The sequence below is a fragment of the Acomys minous genome (genome assembly GCF_964271855.1).
Source record: "Acomys minous genome assembly, chromosome: 10".
Classification (NCBI taxonomy): domain Eukaryota; kingdom Metazoa; phylum Chordata; class Mammalia; order Rodentia; family Muridae; genus Acomys; species Acomys minous.
In genome coordinates this window covers 63,320,534-63,342,524 of record NC_140491.1, presented here as the reverse complement: position 1 = coordinate 63,342,524, position 21,991 = coordinate 63,320,534, and the positions used below count along the sequence as shown (strand labels likewise).

At 55.8% G+C, this 21,991-nt stretch overlaps 3 protein-coding genes across 7 annotated transcripts in view; all 3 read right to left on the bottom strand.

Moving 5' to 3' along the window:
- Positions 1–441: 441 nt before the first annotated feature.
- Positions 442–2,387, bottom strand: PHPT1 (phosphohistidine phosphatase 1). 2 transcript variants are annotated; one of them, XM_084798798.1, is made up of 3 exons: positions 1,902–2,387; positions 1,148–1,346; positions 442–700 (listed from the first exon to the last, which is right to left on the bottom strand). In XM_084798798.1, exons 1-3 carry the CDS (start codon positions 1,958–1,960, stop codon positions 608–610), a joined length of 351 nt encoding a protein of 116 aa, XP_084654924.1. In that variant the 5' UTR covers positions 1,961–2,387; the 3' UTR covers positions 442–607. The 2 variants fall into 2 exon arrangements, with proteins under 2 accessions (XP_084654924.1, XP_084654923.1); XM_084798797.1 differs by having other exon boundaries at positions 1,148–1,272; positions 1,804–2,381.
- A 135-nt stretch (positions 2,388–2,522) lies between these two features.
- AJM1 (apical junction component 1 homolog) lies at positions 2,523–9,413 on the bottom strand. Of its 3 annotated transcripts, XM_084798795.1 has the most exons (3): positions 8,854–9,413; positions 7,240–7,353; positions 2,523–7,154 (listed from the first exon to the last, which is right to left on the bottom strand). In XM_084798795.1, exon 3 carries the CDS (start codon positions 7,094–7,096, stop codon positions 4,172–4,174), a length of 2,925 nt encoding a protein of 974 aa, XP_084654921.1. In that variant the 5' UTR covers positions 7,097–7,154; positions 7,240–7,353; positions 8,854–9,413; the 3' UTR covers positions 2,523–4,171. The 3 variants fall into 3 exon arrangements, with proteins under 3 accessions (XP_084654921.1, XP_084654920.1, XP_084654922.1); XM_084798794.1 differs by having other exon boundaries at positions 2,523–7,353; XM_084798796.1 differs by lacking the exon at positions 8,854–9,413 and adding an exon at positions 7,594–7,827 and having other exon boundaries at positions 2,523–7,353.
- An 835-nt stretch (positions 9,414–10,248) lies between these two features.
- RABL6 (RAB, member RAS oncogene family like 6) overlaps positions 10,249–21,991 on the bottom strand; it is a 25,856-nt gene continuing 14,113 nt past the window's right edge. Inside the window, exons 6-15 of one of the 2 annotated variants that reach the window (XM_084798411.1) lie at positions 19,875–20,015; positions 19,388–19,493; positions 15,517–15,620; positions 14,266–14,594; positions 13,853–14,006; positions 12,799–13,008; positions 12,441–12,708; positions 11,923–12,094; positions 11,320–11,378; positions 10,249–11,212 (exon numbers count right to left, since the gene is read on the bottom strand). In XM_084798411.1, coding sequence (XP_084654537.1) covers positions 11,015–11,212; positions 11,320–11,378; positions 11,923–12,094; positions 12,441–12,708; positions 12,799–13,008; positions 13,853–14,006; positions 14,266–14,594; positions 15,517–15,620; positions 19,388–19,493; positions 19,875–20,015 — 1,741 coding nt within the window. In that variant the 3' untranslated portion in view covers positions 10,249–11,014. The remainder of the gene's footprint in view (positions 11,213–11,319; positions 11,379–11,922; positions 12,095–12,440; positions 12,709–12,798; positions 13,009–13,852; positions 14,007–14,265; positions 14,595–15,516; positions 15,621–19,387; positions 19,494–19,874; positions 20,016–21,991) is intronic. The other variant, XM_084798412.1, reaches the window with a different exon arrangement.

The window sequence follows — 21,991 nt, the reverse complement described above, 5'->3', positions numbered from 1 at the left end:
TCAGAGGGTGTCCTGAGTGAATGAGACACAGTTAGTGTACAGCTGCAGGGGCCTAAGGGTTATGGGTCTGCACCATGCATGTGCCCTGTGGTCGCTCAGGGGTATCAGGCTTGGATGGAGAACAGATGGAAAATGCAGCCTGTCAGCTGGCCAGGAGAGTGGCTGCCAGGACCCTCTCCTACTGGGCCTCCTGGATCCAGTTACAGGGTGGCCAGGAACTGACTTCTTGTGCAAGGTCTTGGTGGGGCCTCCTCCCAGATGTCCTTGAGGATAGCAGCTTCATGAAGGAGCAATCAGGCCATAAACGGCAGCAACACAGGGGCCCCTTATCTGAACCTCAGGGGCTGAGTATGCACCAAGAGTCCGCAGGGTCCCCTGAAGCTGAGCAGGGATATCCGGTGGCAAACCCAGAGGTAGAGAAGTCAAGACACGAGTCGGGGATGAGCAGGCATAGTAATGCTTTTAATTCCTATGGACCAGACTGGTCTGGCTCCTAAGGCCTGGCAGGTGGTATGCTGCCTAAGGTACAAAAGGGAAGCACAGAGCCAGCCCCTCAAGATAGAAGAGGGTAAGAGCAGAGTCCTGACAGCTGCTGGGTGAGGGGGGCTCAGTAGCCATCGTCAGCCCAGGTGACCTCATAATCAGGGTACTTGGCTTTGATCTTCTCCGTTGAAACAGAATGCTGGGCACGACCATAACCCTAGAGAGAAGATGACCACTAGTCTTGCAGGCTTTGGCTGTGGGAGTCCACCCAGCAATAGCAGGCATAGGGAAGGGAACCAAACCCTACCGAGCTAACCATGTTGGGCAAAGGATAGGCACTGAAGGGCTCTGTCCAGGGTGGTCTTTGTGAAAAGAAACGGAGATGGTCAGGGCTATGAGTTAATCCCCAGCACTGACTACTCCAAGGGCCCCCAAAGAGCCAGGACACAGAGCCAGGAGGCAGGGAGCAGGTACTGCCTAAGCGGGCTGGCTTCCAACCACTCTGGTGTCATATGGGAAATGTGGGGGAAAAGAAAGCCACAGCCCTTAAGGAAGGGTTCCGCAGCTCCACCGCTCAGAGGTGGCCCGAGTGGCAGGTCAAGGGGGTCAGGCTCACAAGGGTGAGCTTTGCGGCCTGGACTGAGGCCTGGGGACCGGAGCTCACCATGGAGTAGCCATACACGTGTATCTTCCTGTCCTGGCTCTGATGGGAGATGCGCCCGCCGCCTAGGCACTCACAGTCATAGCCGTTCTTTTGCAGCTCGCCTGACACTTTGTCATAGATGTCCGCTGGGGTGAGGAGAGTGGCTTCAGGATATGTATGCCCTAGTCGCCCTTGTCCGGCCCCATAATGAACTCTACAGCTACAGGGGTGGGAAGCGGCAAGTCTCGGTGGTCTTTTTCCCAGTGGAGCTGAGCCCCCTCCCCCGCAGGTGCAAAGATGAACGAGATAAAGATACTTTCAAAGTGGGAGAGGGAATTAAAAAAAGGGCTTGGTCAGCCAGGCGTGAGGCAGAGGCAGGCGGATCGCCGTGAGTTCGAGGCCAGCCTGGTCTACAAAGCGAGTCCAGGGCAGCCAAGGCTACACAGAGAGATCCTGTCTCGAAAAACCAAATAAAAGGCGGGGGGGGGGGGGAAGTTGGTCGCGACACTCCTTTCTGTCCAAACCCCGATTTTTCTAGGTCAGCCTGGCGAGGGGTTAGTACACCGCGTGCGTGCTACATTAGCATTCACAACCCCGCCTGCCGCTAGCAACTACTAGGCTCAGCCCCGCCCCCAGCCTTCGTCCCGCCCCCACACGCATGGAGGCCCCGCCCTCACCATGGTACTCAGCCCATTTGTAGCCTCGCACGATTTCCTTGCACTCCCCCGCCGGATCCCCAGAAGGCGGTGCTAGGTGGACTCGAATAAGCACGTACTTGAAGACGCCATCCGAATCGATGTCCACATCAGGAATCTGAGCAAGGTCCGCCGCCATGTTTCTCAAATCGCTCGGCCTTCTGGGCTCCACAGCCCCTTCCCAACCCGGCCGAGGCCTCAGCGTGCGGGAGGCGGGCCCCTTGGTAGCGGCGGCCAATCCCGTGAAGGGATGCTTCCGGAGGCCTAGAGCCTCAGCCAATTGTACCTCCAGTCTGAGGCACGGATTAGCCAATTGCAATCCGCTTCTTTGAAGCTTTGAGATCTCGAGTCCCAGTTAAAGGAGCCGAGGTGTAAGGAAATCGGTGATGCTGTAAAGCAAGCTGTTGGAGGTGGCGCAGCGAAAGAGGATGCGGGGCCGCACCCCGGTTCCACTCCTGGGTCCTAGGACTTCAATCCATAAACTATAAATCCGAAGTCCTCTCTTCCCCCAAACCTGCAAGCCCCAATTCAAGGACTCCCCTGCCAACCTCTTCACGCCCTCGGGCTTCCCCTTCCATAATATTCTCAAATCCACGGTCTCAGGTTGCCAAGCCCCCCTCCTGAAAGCTTCAACCCAACGTCCCCCCATCCCCTCGCCCCATTCCCCCCGCATCTACCATGACCACAGAGTTAGCAGCGGCTACATTCAAGTTCTATTTTACTTGGTTCGAAAGCACTCGCCCTTGGGAAGTGGGCGAGTTGTTGCCAGCCTGCCGCAGGAAGGAATCTGGAGCCCCTGGGGAGGGCGGCAGGCGGCGGCAGCAAGTGTTGCAAGAGCAGGCATCAGGGCAGGTGCTAAGACACGGACCAAGGAGAGAGAGCGCTGGAGTATCTTAAGGACGTACAGCAGAGGGTAGTTGGCGCGTGTGCGCACCCTCGTGCACAGGATGTGTCCTAGATTCTCACACTTGACCTCCCCCAGCTCTAAAGAGGCTTGGGGCTTCTGCAGGGGGCCTTGAGCCCAGACGATGGTTACACCGTCTCTGGGTTACATCCTACACCAAGCCTTGGCCGCGGACCCGGGTGCACTTAAGTTGCAGGGGTTTGGCAAGGGGCCCAGGGCTGCCTAGGCCCCTTCTCTCTACAACACATCAGGCTTTGGCTTCTGTCTCTGGTTGGAGCGTCCGCAGAGCAAGTATGAGGCTCTTTTGTGCACAGGATTGGACTCAGGACCAGCTCCCAAACCATTCCTGCACCCAGGGGCTCACTGCTCTGCACCTTTCCCCAGCCAGATCCTAGTTAGGGGCAGCCCTGTCCTTCATTCGTTCCCAAGTCATTTAGCAGGCGAGAGCTGCTCGCTGTAGGGTCTCCTACTAATTCATCGGCACACACTTCCCACCTCTCATTACGGCCTGAGCTTCCATCTTCTCTGGAAGGTGGATTTTTTTTTTTAGGCCATCTTGTTGGATAGGTCTTGGGGAGCTCTACTCCTCATCCAGCCCGATCTTAACTCTATCTCTCTGGCTTGCTCAGCACCCACACTCTGCTCAGATTCCCCTCTGGCTGGGAGAATTGGGCCTTGGCCTGAAGACTCAGCGGTATTCCAACTGGCCCAGACTAAGGTGACCGGAGGTGAAAGAAGCAAAGGGCAAGCATCATTGTTAGTGTGCAGCTCCGGCCCTGCCCACAGCAGAGAGGTGCATAGGGACTAGGCATCTGAGCTTGACACACCTCAGACACGGAAGGAGGGTTGGGGGAGTGCTTAAAGTAAGGGCATTAGGCTTTGGTTAACATGGAATTCTGGACTATGAGGAAAAGGGGCTGGATCGAGGGTCGGAGAGCTACAGCAAGCACCCACAACGTACGTACATTGTTTGTCCCCATGGGATGAGTGTAGTACTAATAACCTTCCACTAGAAGGCAAGAGCCCAGCGGTCCTCAGTCCCACCCCACCTCCCAGTGGGGAGCACCGAGGGCGAGGACCAGGCTCTTGGGGAGCCCTCTCTTCCTGGCTAAGTAGGCGGAGAGCCCAGGATGTGGAATCTGGGTAGTCCAGCTGGGAACAGTTAGCTAGAGAAGCAGCTGGTAGGAAAGGAGACGGCAGGCGCGGGGGGGGGTGGGGTGGGGGTGGGGGGACGGGCGGAGGGAGTCTCAGGCAAAGTTAGAGGTGGGGAGTGGGCGGAGCGCAGGGCAGAAAATTTGTTGGAGACTGAAGGAGTTCGGGGGTGGGGGTGGGGCGCTGAACCAGCTGGTCCAGACTTTGGGGACCATCTGAGATTATGGGGCAGGCAGGGCCTGAGTAGAGTAGGTAGGGCTCCCGGTCAGGGCCTGGGCCTAATGATCCCATGGCTCACATGATGTCATCCAGCAGGTTGGCGCTGGCTACCCAGTCTAGTGCACGCGGCTCGGAAGCAGCCATGATCATGCACATGAAGGGGCGGCCAGTGCGCCTATCCGTGGGATAGATGGTGGTGGGCGTGAAGCGACGGTTAGCCTCTACGAACTCGCAGAGCTGCTCATAGACGCGTGGAAACTCGTGGCGGAGGAAGACGCCGCGGAGTCGCAGCTCACGCTGGATGTGGATGAAGGCCACTTCACGCGCGCGCCGGCCGGCCTCACCCTCTTGGTCCAGGCCCGCAGTGCCCGGTGGTGGCGTCAGGATCAGCGTTTCCATGTCTGGTTCTCCGGCACGCGCAGGAGGAGGTCGCGTCGGGCTGCCAGCGGCCAGGGCGACCTTGGCGAACTTGCGCACCGTGGGTCCAGGGCTGCGCGGCGCGGGCCTGGCAGCAGCTCCGGGTGGTGCAGCGCCGGGGCCCACGGCCACAGACACACTAAGCAGGAAGCACTCCGCGGGCTCATAGAGCCTCCCGGCAGCCGCCAGCTCCCGTGCATAGCTACCCAGGGGCGCCGCATGTGTAGCCAGCTCGCGCAGCGACAGGTAGGTGGGCGATAGCAGCAGCCCTTCGAGGCCGAAACGTAGGAAGTTGTCGGCAGAGCCCGGGCTTGGGAAGCCCAAGAACAGGACGCCACGACCCCGCGACAGGAATCCGACGCGTGCTATGCGCGAGAAGGCGCGATGCACTGGGCTGCTGTCGCGGCAGAACTGCAGCACGTGGCGGCACACGCTGCCCACGCGGCCATACACGCAACGCGCTTTGTGCGCATTCCAGTCCTCTCGGCGGCACAGACGCGAGCAATAGTAGGTATAGCAGCTGTGGCAGGATTTGAAGTAGAGGCAGGCGTTGAACATGGTCTCTGTCCGCCGGCAGCGCGCGTTAGAGCAGGTCATCAAGTCATCCTCGTCTGCGCTGGGCTCCGGTGAAGCGTCGGCTGCCTCCCCCGAGCCGGTTGGCTCTTCGGTGCTGCCAGCCGAAGCCGGGGGCGAGCGTGACGGCGCCAGCGCCGTGACTCCTCCAGGGCCCGCAGGCCGTGAGTCCAGCAGGCGGCGCAGTTGGCGGCCTAAACCTTCGGCGGCAGGCTCCGGGGCCTGGCCCGGTGACCGTGAGTCGATGACCAGGTCGGTGATGAGTTCGTCTAGCTGTTCGAGGCTGCGCTGTCGGCTGGAGGCAGGACCTTCAGAAACCGTGGGTGCTGGCTGCCGCAGCCGGCCTCCAGGCAATTCCCAGCCCTTGGCGGTCGGGCGCTCCGCGGAGCGCAGGTCGTTATCTGTGATGGTAATTTCTGGGGTGACGTACCAGTTGCGGCCCAGGCTCTCCCCCGCGCGGCCCTTCTCTGTCAGCGACGTCTCTGACAGCGACAGTGCTGCATAGCGTCTGGGTGAGGTGGACAGATTCACTACGACTGGTGGACGCCGGCCTTCAGGGGATGAACCCCGCGTTTCCCGAACCTCTCGCCCCAGGAGGTTCTCATAGCTGCGTCCGCGTCCTAGAGGGTCTTCACGACGAGGACCAGGAGCCAGGATGTTGTCCCAGGATCGAGAGTAGTGGCGACTATCGGTGGCCAGCCGGGGTGGGCTTGTGCCGGTGCCACCGTGCCAGGAGGCTAACAGTGGTCCAGGGGCAGGAGGAGGCACCACCTGAAGGGTGCGGTAAGGCCTCGGACCCCAGTCACCCCAGGCTGGGCTGCTGCGCGGGTGCGGATAAGTCCGAGCCAGTGCATCGCGTTCACGGTACCTCCCAAAGTCCTCCGTGTAGAAGGTGCGGGCGCCGGGGTGTGCCCGGGGCTCTTCTGGGACGTACCGGGGAACAAAAGGCAGACCGTAGGCTCGAGATGTCTCCCCATAGTAGGAGCGGGAGGGGGGCTCCTGGATCGGAAAGGTGCGTACTTCCCCAGCGTAATAGCTGCCGCCGCGCCTTGGACTGGGTCTGGGGGGTTCTTCGGAAAAGTAGGGTCTGGAGCAGTAGCCATCAAAGGGAAGGCCGGGGCTTGCGGTAAAGCTACCTGCGTAGCTGTCAGGCTCCTCGGTGTAGAAAAATTGGGTGGGACCCGGAGGCACTGTGAAGGGTTGAGTGCGGTGCTCCAAGTAGTCCCGGGGTCCAGGCAGCGGCCCGTCGCAGTACAGTGCTCTCGGGTCAGTACAGTACAAGTCACTGGGGGTGGGAGTGCGTGACAGGGCCACGTGCCGGGGCCCGGGAACTGTGAGGCCATGGAACTGCGGGACCGTACGAGCCCAAGGTCCCGTTTCGCTAGGTGCGCAAGATCTCGAGCTTCTGGCGGCGTGCTGTAACACTGCTTCGTCAGGCTTGATGTCCAGCCGGCAGCGGACGTGGGGGACAGGTCCAGCGGGTGGTTCGGGCGGTGCACAGCGGCCTGGGGTGGCGCATAGAGGCGCAATGCGTCCGGGGCCTCCCCGCTGTGGCTGGAGCTTGATGGGGTGCAGTTCATTGGCGAGAGCTCGCAGCGCGGGGTATGAGGGCTCCCGGCGCGGTGACCCCTCCGCCCTCACCGCACGCTGGGTCTCTCGGCCTCTGCGCTGCACTACGGGCGGTGAAGCCGGAGCAGGTGCCAGGCCTTGGGGCGCACGGGGTGCGCTCTTGGAACGGGTGCGGCGACGAGGCTCGCTGTCTCTGGGCCGGGCACGCGGTGGAGCGGGCTCTGAAGGTGGCGGCTCCGAGTGTGTCTCCATGGTGGGCTCGTCCAGTGCCTCTAAGAAGTCAAAACTACGGCAGTGGCGCTTGTTGAAAGGCGCTGGCGCAGCAGGCCGGGCCACGGATCGCTCACATGGCTGGCTTTTGGACGTGAGCCCTGGGGCCACCACCTTGATGTCTTGATACACGGTCGACACCAGCAAGTCCGGCGGGTCTGTGCGGGTCATCTTAAAAGACGTCCCCAGGCTGGCAGCTCCAGTCACTTGGCCTTTCGGGGATTTGGCCCTGGGAAGAGATACCGGTCAGGGCAGCCTCCTCTGCACCTCAAGCCCTTTACCCCCACCCCACCCCACGTGCTGGTCCGGCTTACCTGTGGCATAGGGGATGGCGCAGCCCTGGCCGCAGGTCTTGGTCAAGGCTTCTGGTGCTGGCTCCATGCCTATTTTAGAAGTACTCGCAGGAGAAGCCTCACCGTCCATGCAGCCTGTGGGATACATGAGCCAGGAGAATTTAGTTTACTGTGGACCTACCTTTGTCCCTGCCGAGGGAACTCTTGAGCTAAATCTGCTAGACGGTCTCTCCCGAAGCTAGGGTTGGCTGGGCAGGCTTGGGTAGATCAAAGCGGGGGACGTGGTCTCAGCACTACTGCCCTCTGGTGCCTACAGTTGGAATGATGGGCTTTTAGATTTCCTTACAGGTGAGACTATAGCCTTCTTCCACCAACCTTGCAGAGCCATCCTTGGACGATGCTTTGTAGACCAGGCTGGCCTCACAGTGATCCACCTGCCTCTGCCTCCCGAGTGCTGGGATTAAAGGCGTGTGCCACCACGCCTGGCTGGGACAGCCCTTTTTAATCAAGCCTGAGAAGTCCCCCACCCCGACTTGATGAGGCTCTAGGCAGAATCATCTCAAAGGGTCTTCTTGGGTCTCAAATCCCTCTTCCTTTTGCTTAAATCTCAGACTCCAGTTCCTTGAATGAAACCCATCAAGCTTGTTGGGGAAGAGAAGGCTACAGAGCAAGCCTCCCCTCTTTTGCACAATTGCACGTGGACCCCCACCCCCACCCCTCACCCCCAAGTGTATGCTTGGCATTCCTCAAGCCAGGTCTAGGCTGCAGAAGCACATGGGGCCATGTGAGCCACGAGCGCATGGTGTCCTTCTTCTGAGCTGCAAACTGCCACTAGTGTACCAAGTCAGGAGGCTGCCAGCTAGGAGGAGGCAGGGGAGAGGGTGGGAAAGCCCCTCCCTGGGACAGAGTCCTCCCCATTCTAGCTTTGGAAAGCTCCATGGAAACGGGTGGTTGTTCATCCCTGGAGCTATGGGTTGGAAAGGATCTAGGCTAACGTTCAGATGTGGGCCACCACTATCTGTGGCCCCTAGGGTCTGGAGCTGGCTGGTTCAGAAAGAGGTTTTTAGAAGGTGATGACACCCCCTCACCCCCATAAGGCACCTACTCCCAGGACATCTGCTCCAGAGTAAAGCTGAGTGTTGGGGCCTGGCAGGACTTGTATGTGGATGGGCCTTTCAGGGTCAATTTCTAATCCAGGTATATAAGGGGTTTTCTGTGAGAGGAGCTACTTTTGGAGTCAGGGCTACCAAGCACCAAGACTTGCTCCAAACACAGGTTCATGCCGACCCTATTCGACCCCTTTTATTCTAAATGCCAGGGCAGAGTTTGGGCTAGATGACAGGGTCTGAGGCTCCGCCCCAGGAAGGTGACAGAGGGCTTTGCGGGCTGCAGCTGTCAGGAGCTGGGCGCTGACACGGGCTCCCCTGTGGGATGGGGGTGGGGCTTGCTTTTGTATTCTCGGTATTTTGAAGACCCTGTCCACATAGCAGTCCTGCTCTGGCCTGCCCCGGGTGAGAGCAGCCATCAGCAGGACCTAGTCTTCGTTGCTTGGGGGCGGGGACTCCTCATCCTTCCGTGCAGCCCCCTCCCGTGCCAACAGCTCCACATGCTGGGCTGTTCGGCTTGTCCTCTTACCTGGTTAATACTCCACAAGCTGAGCCTGGGTAGGCTGCATAACCCAAGTCGGTTCCGGTATGTACCTGGCCCCGCTATATATATATACCCGGTACCGGCAGAAGCTTGGAGGCAGCAGCTCTGATGCTGGCCTGGTGGCTCAGTGCTGCTCCTAGTGGCGATCAATAGAGTGGCACTTAAAGGGGCCGCACGGGAAGGGAGGTGTATAGTGGAACTACAGAGACCGCCTTAGCTCTCCTTTGGGTTTTGTAGAGGGAAGGGTCACGCATTGCATTCCCAAGTTTCTGGGGTCCTTTGCACCAAGAAAAACCTGCCGGGAGGATTCCAGGCAGAACCCTGTAAGGAGCCTGAGGCCCTGGCCTGGCTGCAGAGAAACGGGGTTTGGGGAAGCTTCCAAAAGGCGCGTCTGTGGTTGGACCCAGGTGGGAGCAGATGAGCAGTTCCCTGCCCCATTGGCCTCTCCTCAGGAACTGCCCTCTTTGGCTCTGAAGATGCCAAAATCTCGGCAGGTACCCGGGAGCCAGATGGCTTGCTCAGCATGGAGTGTAGCTGCAACCTCCAGTGTCCAGGATAGCCTGGGCTGCAACAGCCTGCTTCCTTTGGGGAAAGTCTTCATGAGGTCCACTCATTCTGCAATGAGGCCACATCCTCATTCCAACCCTGCCTGCCTCTTCCCAGGGCACCAGGCCTTCCAGCACTCTAGCTTGGTAGATGATGGGCCACAGATGTCACACCCTGCCTCGCTGGGCGGCAGTCCTGGTCAGATCCCGGTGCTACTGCTCCTTGTGCAGTCCTGGGCTCCGAACACTGGGAGCTAAAGGGGCAGTTAACGCTTGTCCGGAGCACCAGTTCAGTTACCAATTGCTTTGTGTGCACAGCTCCATAACAGAAGAGTGAGGGGGACCCTCCTCGCCCTCCCACCCCCCACGCAAGCTCTAGAAAGTGCTCTCAGCCTTGGTCCCCAGTAGATGCAGCAGCATGCTCCGCCTCCAACGTCACTAGCTGCACTAAGTGCCTGCCTGCCTCTGGAGGGTTCTCATGGCAACGTGTCCGCAGTGGGCGAGGGTGGAGAGCTGCCAGCGGGGGCGAATACTCAGTTGCAGCCCCCCCCCCCCAATCAGGCAGGGAGACAGAGCAGAGTGGGACACAACTGCCTTCCCCCAGGGCCTGAGATCCCACGTTACTCTCCCTGCAGTAACTGAGGTTGGTTCTCTGGCTGACGTGGCACGGCTAGGCAGAAGTCCTTGGACCACCTTTTGGACCAGCATTGTGGACTGATCCTCTGCTCTTGGAACTGCTACCTCTCCAATATGGCTCTTTGGATTGATGACACCTGCCCCATAGACCGGTTGGTCTCATCTCAAGCAGCTTAAGGAACCAGAAACAGTCACACACTGCAGTAAAATCAGAGAGCTTTATAGTCTGGGTGGAGTGTCTAAGAAGGAGCCCTCTAGGCTCACCTGCGCAGGCGCTCAACAGGCAGAGGCGCAGCTGGCACACAGTGGCAGGCTGTTAGTGCCTCTCCCACAGGAGAGGTAGTACATTGTGTTCTCTTGCCAGTCTTTCCCAGTGCGGGGCCTGGGCCACTTTGCAGTAGCAGATGCTGCCACACCCTCCAGAGTACACATCTGTGCTCAGGGCAGGCCCTGCTCTGGGTCCATGGGGAAGAAGGTCCACAACCCAAGCCATGCTGTGGTCCTGGGAGAGCTCGGGAAGGCAAGCAGGAGTGGGGCTGGGTGGTGGACATTTGAGAAGCCAAGCAGCCCTATGTCCTGCCTCTGTAAACAGACCCTGGTGGGTCCCTTCTCGGCCCCAGGCACATCCCTGAGAAACACCGGGGACTGGCTGCAGCTCTCTCTGGGGAGGGCCAGGTGGCCCACCAAGCCAGCTGCAACTTTATTCTGTCCCCTCCCTCCCTGCAGAGCAGGCTTCTGCTGGGTTGAGGCCCAGCACCTGCAGCGCCTGACCCAAGGCCTGACCACCACCAAGGTCTCCAGGACAAAAATCAATGTAGAGTGGGGCCAGACCACATGGGGGCAGACACAATGGCTGGGGGACATAGGTGACAGGTGGTCCTGGGAACTTGGGTGCATAGCCAGCAGCTTCCCTCAATCAACCACTGGGCCCCTCTTCCCAGGACAATCAACTGCCCCTGGTATGCCTAGAGCTCCTCATAGTCCCCACCTCCAGGGTGGCGGCTGCCAGGGGCCCCGCCCCCCAGGAAGGCTTCCAGCTCATCTGCAGCCTTCTGCTCCTTGCTCCGCGAGGGCTTCCTCTTCTTCCTCCGATCCTCCTTGCCCTCTTCCTTGTCCTTGCTTTTCTTATGTTTGCTTTTCTTCTTTGTAGCCTTTTCTTCCTCCTGAAGGTCATGAAGAGCAGAACAGTCAATGGACGCCTAGAGGTGCAACCCACCTTCCAGCACCCAGGGCCGCCCAGGCAGGCATGAGTGGTGGGCAGGGCAAGTACCTCTTTGCCTTTCTTCTTCTTTTTCTTCTTCTCTTTAGAGGGAAGTTTGCTGTCTTTATCTGCACAAGAAAGACAGCTGAGCTCCTACCATGACCACTTTGTATGGTCAGACAGCTGTTACGGATAACCCATTCCCAGCAGGGCCTGGTCCCACCAGCAATAGGGGTTTTCATATATTTCTGTGCTGGTGAGCCTTGGGACTGTTTTCTCCCACTCCCTTTGGGCCTGAGAACCAGTTCTACAGTCCGAAGCTAAGCTGTTTGCTGGGGTTGAGATGGCCCACATCTGCCCTGGGCTGTAGCTCCAAACAAGCACTTCTAGGCAGCTATCACTTTCCCCCAAAATACTTCTGTTTAAAAATCCCGGGATACCTGAACGCCCTGAGTGTTGGTAGAGCAGCTGGAATAGTGGTGGGGACCCACAGGGAGCCGTGAGCAGGTGACGGTCTTACATAGCCATTCTGGACCACAGTGCCGATGTTAGGTTGAGCACAGTGAGTTTCTCCACTCTAGAAACTCCCACAGCCTGCAGAGGCAGGCTAGGATGTCTAACACAGGAGTGAGCACCACAGGATGGAGAGGGACAAGCTCCAGGCCATCCTACCTTCATCACTGCTTTCCTTGGGTCCCGTCTCCTCCAGACCCAGCCCAAAGAGATCTGCGTCATTCTTCAGTTTGAAAGCAGGGACTGGGGGCTTGGAGGGTGGGGGTGGCTGATCAGGACCAGTGTCCTCATCAGTAACATCAGAGAGGTCTTCTCTTACTGGGAACCCCCCCTGGAAAGAGAGCAGCTGGTAGGAACACTGCATGGAACCTTTGAAGGAAGGTTGGTAAGTCCACTTGGGACTCCAGGGGCTGGGGCCAGATGGGCTTAACCTGACCTAGATTCAGAGGCCAGCAGGGCCTTCATGTGGACAATGGACCCCCTCCCCCGGACTCTTGTCCACATTCTCCAACAGGCTCCAGTAACACAGTAAAAACAAAGGACTGAGCCTCTGGGGCACTGGAGTGGGGAACAGTCTCCTGGCTCTCCTTGGACCTTGCTCTGGGAAACAGACCTTGATTGTCTTCTCTCTCTGGAAGGGTGGAGGCTGAACTTCCCAGACAAGAACCTGTCCTTACCACTCTCCGCTGTGTGTCCGATTCATCACTTTCAAAGTCAGGGTCATCCATGACAAAGGACAGCATCTGGGCAGCAATGGGCCCCTCAGGATCACTTTCTGATGACACCTGTTTGTCCTTTCCTTCCTGAGGTCTATGAGAGCCATCAGTGGCTGGCTTGGTACTGCTGAGTTCAGGCTCTGAGCCAGTGGGGAGACCATCTGACCATGGTGGCATAGCTCGTGTGGGAGCTCTCTTCTTTTGTGGATGTGAGGCCTTGGTGGAAGACCTTCACATAAGAAGAAATGTCAGGAACTCTGAGGCCACTCTAGGTTGCCGCAACCTTAGCTGGCCACACCCTGGGAATCCCAGTCCATACCATTTTGCGTCAGGTTCTGAGCACTGCTGAGGGGCCACTTTGGGGTGGCTTGCCAGTCCTTCAGCTTCCTCCTCACTTGAGAGACTGATGTTCTTACTGGGGATGGGGTCTGAGGGCAGCAGGGATTTGCTATGTGGCTGGTCTTCTATGTCCACATCATCCTGGAAACCTGCTACCATTGGATTCCCTCCTAGGGCCTCCCCATCGTCACTGCAAAAGAGGGAGGAGGCAGTGAGAATTTCTAAGGGGGAGCTGTGTGCTGCTGACTGCTCGCCCCACTGCCTGCAGAGCTGCCCTGTGTGTAGTGCCATATTCTAGGAGCAAGACCTTCTGGGCTGCAAGGGGTGGGGGTGGGGTAAAGGGTGGGAAGTACTGCCTTTTTGCTGGCTAATGGGGCAATCATGAGGGAGGATCCCAGTTAGAAGCCTCTAATCTATTTGTGCTTCTAGAAAGGAAGTGCTCGGTCCCCTAGAACATGGTGGTACTGGAGATGCTAACATCATCCAACATTTGATCTGCTGGAGTGAGCGACCTCAGAGCTTAGGATGTTGTTAGAAGATGTGTGTGTGTGTGTGTGTGTGTGTGTGTGTGTGTGTGTGTGTGTGTGTGTGTGTGTGTGTGTGTGTGTGTGTGTTGTCTGGGTCCATATGGAGAGACCCAGGTGGCCTTCATCACACTTTACATGGAGACTGAGCCAGGATGCACTCAGAGTAGCCCTGTTCCTGCTAGGCCACCTGCCAAGGTTCCTGCTGTCCTAGGAAGATTCCAGCTTAATATTCTCTAGTTTGCTATGGCCAAAAACTGTGCCGCGGCAGGGTGAGCTGGCTGTCTATGTACCCCAGGGGGGCAGTGATCAGACTGAGCAGGCTTTGACACGTGGCCTCAGTCCTTTCCTCAGTTCTTCCAGCCAGAGCTCAGCTTTTGTCCTCAGAGCCAACCCAGCAAGCACCAGAGGGGCCGTGTCCACAACCCCCAGTGATGTCCTGGAGATCCAATGGGATGAGGAAGCTATGCTGGGCTGGTCCTATGCTCAGCTCTGCCAATCTACCCTTACCTGTCACTATCCTGCTGTGGGCCTTTAGTTTCAATTTTCTTCTTGTCTTTAGGCACAGTTGGGTCTTCCAGGAAGCTTCGGTCAAGGCCATCTTCAGGGACAAAATCCTCAACATTCTGGACTCCTGCTGGGGCATCTAGAGCTGGCGCTGGCTCTGTAGAGAAATGCTGTTTCTTCCTTATGTGGTCCCTGCCTCCATGCTAGGCAAGCCCCAAAAGTGCCTGTAGGGCTTGGGACTGGACAATACAGGCACCCTGGCTCAAGGCCACAGGTTGCTTTAGAACCAGGCCAAGGAGTGGCTGGTCCATGTGGCTTGTCAGGGGCATAGGGACATTCCAGAGAGGGACATAAAGCTCAAGATGCCAGAAGCTGGCCCCAAATCTACACGTTGAGAGGGCTGCTCCCAGGCCTACCTGGAGGTGAAGGGGTCACTTCTGCAGCTGATGAGGTCCCAAACAGCCGAGATATGATACTGCGACGCTGGGTTGGAGCTGGGGCTGAAGGGTGTACAGCGGAGGGCATGGCCTCCAATGGGGGTACAGGAGACGGTGCTGAGGGGCAGGTGGACGAGACACCAATGGACAGCTGGGGGGCAGGCTGCGGGGTACTAGGGCTGGAGCTCCCCGTGGATACAGCACTTGGAGGCACAACTGGCGACTGGGAGCCTGAGGATGGGCTCTGCCCATTGGCTGCCAAAGGGGATGCGTGGCCTCGACTTCGAGCTTCCATCATTTCAAGGAAGCTAGGAGGGGCAAAAGGGCAGCGAATGAGGAACCGGCTTCCTGTTGATCTCATTCTCCAAGGCTGTCAGGCATCAGGGCCCCTTTTGCACTTACACCATTAGACACAGGACAAGGCTTGCCTGCCAGTCAGCTCTTCCCAGCCTCATTATCATCTGTCTCTTCAGCACTGCAGTTCAGAGGCCATGCTCTCCCTCTACACTGGTACCAGCCCGGGGAACTGAGTCTCAGAGCAGCTGCATGAGCAGAGTCTACAAAGGAGCAACTGTTCTTACAGGATCTGGGTTGGCCAAACACTAGTGGACAGGAGGTGTGGCTGATCATGGCCAGCAGGATGGAGTGCTGATCCACATGTGGGAGCCATACGGATGTCTAAGCACTTTGTAGGTTTGTTGGCTCCAAAGTACTTGTGGGTGTATAGAGTGCAAGAGCCACCACAGCTCACCCTCAGGAGCATGTGTCCTCACTGTCTATAACTGAGAGGGATGTGGGAAAATTGAGGCTGCTCCACAGTATCAATCCACTTGTTCTAGACAAGTCCTGGACTGACTACATATTTTATTCATCAGTCCACATTAATAATTAAAACCCTCCATAGATGAACAGGAAGGGCTTTGGGCAATGGTAGAGCACCTACCCTAGGAGGCTGAGATGAGCTGTTGAGTCAAATCCCCATGTTGCTCTGCACTGAGTACCACTAAGGAGCACTTACCCTAGGAGGCTGAGACAGGCAGTTATCCTCCATGATGCTCTGCACTGAGTACCACTACAGTCTTGGCTAAAGAACACTCAGGCTGACTGCTTTGCCCCACGTACATAGTACTTTCTGTTGACACTAGGGCCCACTGGCAACAGGGTGCAGCACCCACCCTTCCCACTCAGGGTGGTTGGGTCAGGCCTATCTGTAGATGCTGGCTCACATACATGCTGTAGTTCTGGTCCTCGGTCTCCTGCTGCACTGACAGCTCCTCTAGTGTGGCGTCGATGTCTAGTTGGTTTGTCTCCAGCTGCCTCAGCAATGTCTCCCTCTGTAGAGGAAGTGGACATAGCTAAGTATGTCTCTTCCTGTGAGAGGCACGAGGTCTGGCTGCCTGCAGCAGCAGCTTGTGTGGCTTGGAGGATACAGGTCAGTCACAGGGAACCACACGAGAAAGTGCCATCTTCTGTTTCCACATACCTTTAGTCACTAGCACTTTCTGTTCTTACAATAGCCTCTCAGGCCACAAAACCATGACAGTGGGTGCTTAAAGCATGTGGGGAGCCCCAGGGGAAACTTTGGGTGAAAAACTGCCAGGTACAGACCAGACAAACCATACACTTCTAGCTTGATGAACAGAGTTGATCAGATCAGGCCTTGGAGACCAGTTGCCATGGCTGTTAGTTGCCATGGCTTCTCACTTTTAAATTTAATCTTAAAATGCAGCAGCTTCCAGGCTGTGAGAGCAGCACAGGAGACGGAAGGGAGGGACTGTGTTTTTAACTGAAAGAGGCCCTGCTGGACTGGCACTACTTTCACAGGAAACATAGGATCCTGGCACAGGGCTGCTCCGGGCTCACCGTGGGGGCGTTTCAGCACCAAACAAACAAGCCAAATCAAAAAAGTGGGAGTAACCACAGACCAAGAGACCAGGGGTTTGTTTATATTCTGAAAATGGAAAAGAAATAGATGAGCTGGGCGGTGGTGGCCCACATCTTTAATCCCAGCACTTGGGAGGCAGAGGCACACAGATGGATCTCTGTGAGTTTAAAGCCAGCCTGGTCTACAGAGTGAGTTCCAGGACAGCCAAGGCTACACAGAGAAACTCTATCTTGAAAAACATAGCAAAGGAAACAAAAGAAAAGGAATACATGAGAATGCTGCAGATCAACACCCTGGACCAATGTGCAGGCAGACCAGACTGATGAGGGCTCTACTTTGCTTGGTGCTACACCACGAAAAGCCTAGACAGCCACAGCAGGTGCACTGTGTTTAGACCTTAGCCTGCATATTGACCAATGACTGGTGATTTAAAAATAATGGTGGAATTATAGGGGTTTTTTGTTTGTTTTTGAGACAGGGTTTCCATGTATAGCTTTGGCTGTCCTGGACTTGCTTTGTAGACCAGGATGGCCTCAGCCTCTGCCTCCCAAGTGCTGGGATTAAAGGCATGCACCACCACACCTGGTCCTTTTTGTTTTGTTTTAGAGAAAGGGTTTCTTTGTGTAGCCCTGGTGGTTCATGAACTCATTTTGTAGACCAGGCTGGCCTCGAACTCAGATATGCTCCCATTTCTGCCTGAGTTGCTGGGATTAAAGGTGTGCACCACCACACCCAACATGCACATAATGTTTTTTTGATGTTTTCAAGACAGGGTTTCACTGTGTAGTCCTGGCACTAGCTGATGTCAAACTCAGAGACCCGCCTGCCTCTGCCAACCCCAGTGCTGGGATTAAAGGCGTGAGCCACCACGCCCGGCTCTTTCTTTCTTTTTTTAATGGTTTTTCTCGTATAAAGATGGCTTTTCTGCATGCTATGCCTATGCACCGTATACATGCCTGGTGCTCACACAGCATAGAGGGCATTTTGCAAATGGAGAGTTGTGAGGCACCTGCGGGTGCTAGGAATTGAAGTGCCATCCTGTAGAAGAGCAGCCAGCCCTCCAAGAGAGAATGTTTCAACCCAAGGCTACTTCTGGGTGCCACCGCCCTGCTAACAGACAGTGGCCATCAGATTCCCTGTGAAGAGCACGGAGGGAAGCTATGTCGGTCTGGGTCTTAGCTACGGCTTGGAGCACCAATGGCTATCCTGGCATCCCTTTGTTTCCCTTGGCAGAAGGCAGTGGTAAAGCTCTCATAGAGTGGAGCAGTGTGACCAGTTCATTTACAGAGTTTCCTCTGAGATTGAAGCAGCTCATATTGATGGGCTCTTTGAAGCAGAAGGCAAACAAAACAGCTTCAGAAGTCCCTGAAACTGACCAGATTCACTAGACCCTCTCTGCCCCAATAAGTAATAAAAGTTGAGAATTCCCTTCAGTGGGAAGAAAGTTGAGATAAAGGGATAACTCTCAGAGGACAAAGACTCAGAGCAGATCAGCTGATGGAAGAGGTTTAGACCAGAATCAAGCAGAAAGGACATCATCTGACCTGTTGAGCTGCCTGCAGACTCTGCAGTATGCTCCAGGTTACCAGCCTGTGTAAACTGGCACCGTTCTGGGGTGGGGTGGACCTCGGTGATGTAGCTCTGAGTCATTTCTGCTCCTGTAAATAACCCCTCACCCATAATCCTGGAAGTAACCCCAATAAACCTCACTGGTTCACCAAGTTGGACTTTTGTGGTGTCTACACTTTGGTCTGTTGTGATTGCTATCTGGGGTAAGCTGACAAGTGTACTGTGTCTCCCTAGGAAAGGTGTGGTCATACAACAGGAGTCTCCAATGGGAGGGCTCTAGGAGAGGTTCCTTATGATCCTGAAGGCTTGGTCTTCTTCCTAACCCAAGGCTCCTCAGCATTCCCCCTCCTCCTTACAGGAATCTCATGTTTCTCAAAAAGAGACCGAGATTAGGAAAAGGCAGCCTTTACCCTATGAGTTTTGTGTCTTGGATAAAGTGTGAAGGATCCCTAGACACAAGGGAGGCTACAGGCCTCCAGGTCCAGAAAGGCAGCTAGGCCTGTTTAGCCTTTTCTTATAGACCAGAGACCTGACACCAAGCTGCTTCAGCTGCTGGTTCCCAAAGGGATGTGTGCAGTGGTTGGTCTTCGTTCCTATGATTAGGGTCCAGAGCCTTGTCCCATTGTCTGCCTAGCCGGCCGCTCTTCACTCTGAGAAGCTACAGCACAGCTCAGGACCAAAGACACTGACCACACCTTAAGCAGGGTGGGGTCCTGGAGGGAGACCAGATGGTGCCTTGAATTTAGTTTATAGAGACACTGGTTCCCTGGCTTTGACAAATGTAGATGTATAAGCCAGAGGCAGTGGGAAGTGGGTAGGGATATCTACCTCTGCACCAACTGTTTTTGTTTTTGAGAAGAGACTCGGATAGCCCAGGCTGGTCTTCAACTTGTTACACAGCAAAGGATGGCTTTCAACTTCTGCTCGGCCTCTTGCTTCCACCTCCTACTGCTGGGACTCCAGGTGTGGACCACTATGGCCAGCACTTCACTTTTGAGACGGGTTTCGCACTTACTAAGCTTCATTATGTAGCCTTAAGCCCGAAGTGACCTTCCTGACTCTGTTCTGAACGCTGGATCACAGGTTTGTGCTACCACGTATGTACAGCCTGCGCCACTGCTATACACCCAAAGGCTCCGAGAGGGACACTCTTCACCCTGGCAGGCCATCTACAGCAGGAAGGCTAGATGGTGCAGGCAAGGCTCCAGGTTTCCTGTTCTCCGTGAGATGGCCAGAGGGCTATGGTTCAGAGGACAGCTGGCCCAGAATTTGGATGTCGTCACAGAAGCTGCAGGTCCTGGAACCTGCTTCTTGATGAAAGACACGTCTGTGTGACTGGGACCTCCTCCACAGCTACATGTTCATCTGGGAAAGGGGGTCTGCACTTGTCAGTGCCCCACAGGGGAGTAAGGGCCCTGCACTGTTAGACTGAGACTCCCAGGGTTCTTGGAGCCGGAACATTAGCTCACTTTTGGTCCACTGCTTTGAGTGCTGTATGTGCCATCTCCAGCCCACTAAACTCATGTTGGTGGTCAGCTTCCAAGACGGCGCCCACGCGCTCTTAGGCTGAGGGAGAAGACCACTCCGTGTGCAAAGCCACACAGGTGATGGCTACCCACTTGTCTGCCCTCCCTGGTAAGCACTTACCTGTAGCTGCAAAAATGGGATGTTGAAGAACTTATGCAGGTACTTTAGGCCAAAGCTGTTCTTCATGGAAGACTCAGCATAGCGGAAATAGGAGGAGCCTGGAGGTCTGTTTTCAGAGAAAGACAAAGGAACTTGGTGGGCGCTGTGGCTTGACTCACCCAAGTCTAACGTGTCCTGCCTACCGAGCTTCCTTCTGGCAGCAGGCCGCTAAGGACATTCTGCAGCTGACTCCTGAGTGGTCTGAAGAACCAGACGGGCCAGGCAGGCCCAGTCCTGGCATACGGTCTTCACATCTTCTACAGCACTACCATCTTGTGGAGACCTGAAACTCCGCACCCTCTCCGGCCATAATCCCTGTCTAGGCCAGGGTGCTGTCATTGTATCTCCAACATAGGATGAGCCCTGCCTTTGCGGCCCCAGTGTCTACAAGCATCCTCTACCAGAGCACAGCATAGGACCTCCTCACAGGCGAACTGGTAGCACACACCTGTCCAGGTGGTCAATGAAGTCACGCACATCGTCTGGCAGAATGACTCGATGCTCGCCCATGTCACGGTAGTTGCCCAGCACGCACACCGGCACATGGGTTGGCACTTTGGGAAGCTCCCGGAGAACATAATTGAAGGTCCTTGGAAAAGGGAGAGAGTGGTTTGCCTTAGCTGTGTTTACTGACCTGTCTAACTCCCCAGAGCACTTGTCACCTCAGGCAGGGCTCAGAGCTGCACAACAAGTGCTACAGCCTTCAGCCTGCACTCCTGCCACTGGCTCTCCCGGAAAGCGCAGTTCTCCAGCAACTCAAATCATGGTGCTCCATTCTCTTGCCTTTAATTGGTCAATCCTTGTCCCTATGAAACCTCAAGGGCTAGTGGGGTGGCTCAGTGGGTGGAAGTGCTTGCAGCTGGGCTTGATGACCTGATAAGTGATTTTTAAAAAAGATTTACCTATTTAGTAAGTATACAATGTTGTGTCTGCATGTACAACTGCACACCAGAAGAGGGTACTACATCTCATTACAGATGGTTGTAAGCCATCATGTGGGTGCTAGGAATTGAACTCACAACCTTTGGGAAAGCAGCCAGCACTCTTAACCTTAAGGCATTTCTCCAGCCCCCTGACAGTGATCTTTGGGGCTAAATGGTAGTGTGAAAGAGCTGGCTCCCACACGTCTTTTGGTCTCCATTACACACACCCTACCTCCCAAAAAAGAACTGCTTGGCGCCTTCCCTGTCTGTCGCATTATTCTGAACTGAACATATCCTGAGGTGACCTGTCCCTGAGCTGTGTTACACCCTGAGGCTGGGGCTGCAGCTCATTCACTTCTCTCTGCTTGTTGGCTCTTGCCTCAGGGAGCCATCACTGAAGTGTCCTTCCTTATCTGCAGTACACCATGCTGTCTACAGTCTACAGACCTTTTCAAGACTGACTTAGCTTGCAGTGCCCTGTAGCTCCATTTTACAAGTCAGCCCAATGGCTCTAAATGGCTTATAAAGACAAACCAGGGCCAGGGGCAGGTCAGTGGCTGAGCACTTGCTTAGCTATGCCAGGCTCCAGGACCTATGTTTCCCCGCTCTGCCAAAGGGGGTCCAGGAATGGCAGTACATACCAGTAACCTCAGTATTCAGAAAGCTTAGGTAAGAGGATTAGGAGCTGGTGGCCAGTCTGGCTACATACTCAGTTCCAGGTTAGCCTAAGCTACACAGAGACCTAGTTTCTATAAAATCCATTAACAAACACCTCCCACAACCAGTGAAGTATGACCCAGCTTCCCTATCAAGCAATGAAAATGCTACATGCCTGTAACTATGGCAGCCTCTCCTGTCCTTGCTGTATCCGCCTGAAGACACCTGACGTGTGCTCACTGGCCTGAACCGGCAGCTGTGTGAGCTTGGTGGTTTCCATCCTTCACATTCAGTGTTCTGGCTCTGAACAGCGCCTATCGACTTCCAGGCAATATGCAAACTGAGCATGTTGGTGGCTAGGGATCTCAGACACTAAGAAATGGCTGTGGTCCTTATGGTTTGATGACTGGTGTTTTGTGAGCACTGGGCCTACGAAGCCTCATGGCTCCCAGTGAGCATCTGTACACCCTTCCTGAGCTGGCTTAGCCGCCTATGCACTCTGTGGCTAAACCCCATGTCCTGACACTGGCCAAGCTGCGGGGTCCTCAATACTCTTCAGGGTACTACCTGCCCCTCTGTAATCCTCCCTGACAGCTCCAGGGTCTTGTGAAGTTAAGACTGCAAAGAACACAGAACATTTTAGTGGAGTACAGGGGCTTTTAGTGTCTAGACACAATGTCACACGGGCAAAGCCATGTCCCAAGTACTAAACCAACAGACTACCATCACCCACATAAGCGAAATGCACATCTCTGCTCTGTACCTGTATGCTTTGCATATGGGTGTCTATAACACATGTGTACTGCTCAATTGGAGCTTACGGCCCTGCCTGCCTCCTCTAACTCCCAGAAGCTTCTTGCACATGCCAGTTGGCAGCCTGTCAGGCAAGCATATAGAGGGCTAGGCTAGCTGGGTTCCATCTGGACTTGTGACTACTGTGCAGAGGCCGCAGGAGATGATGTCTGTGTAGACTGTGGCTACTAAG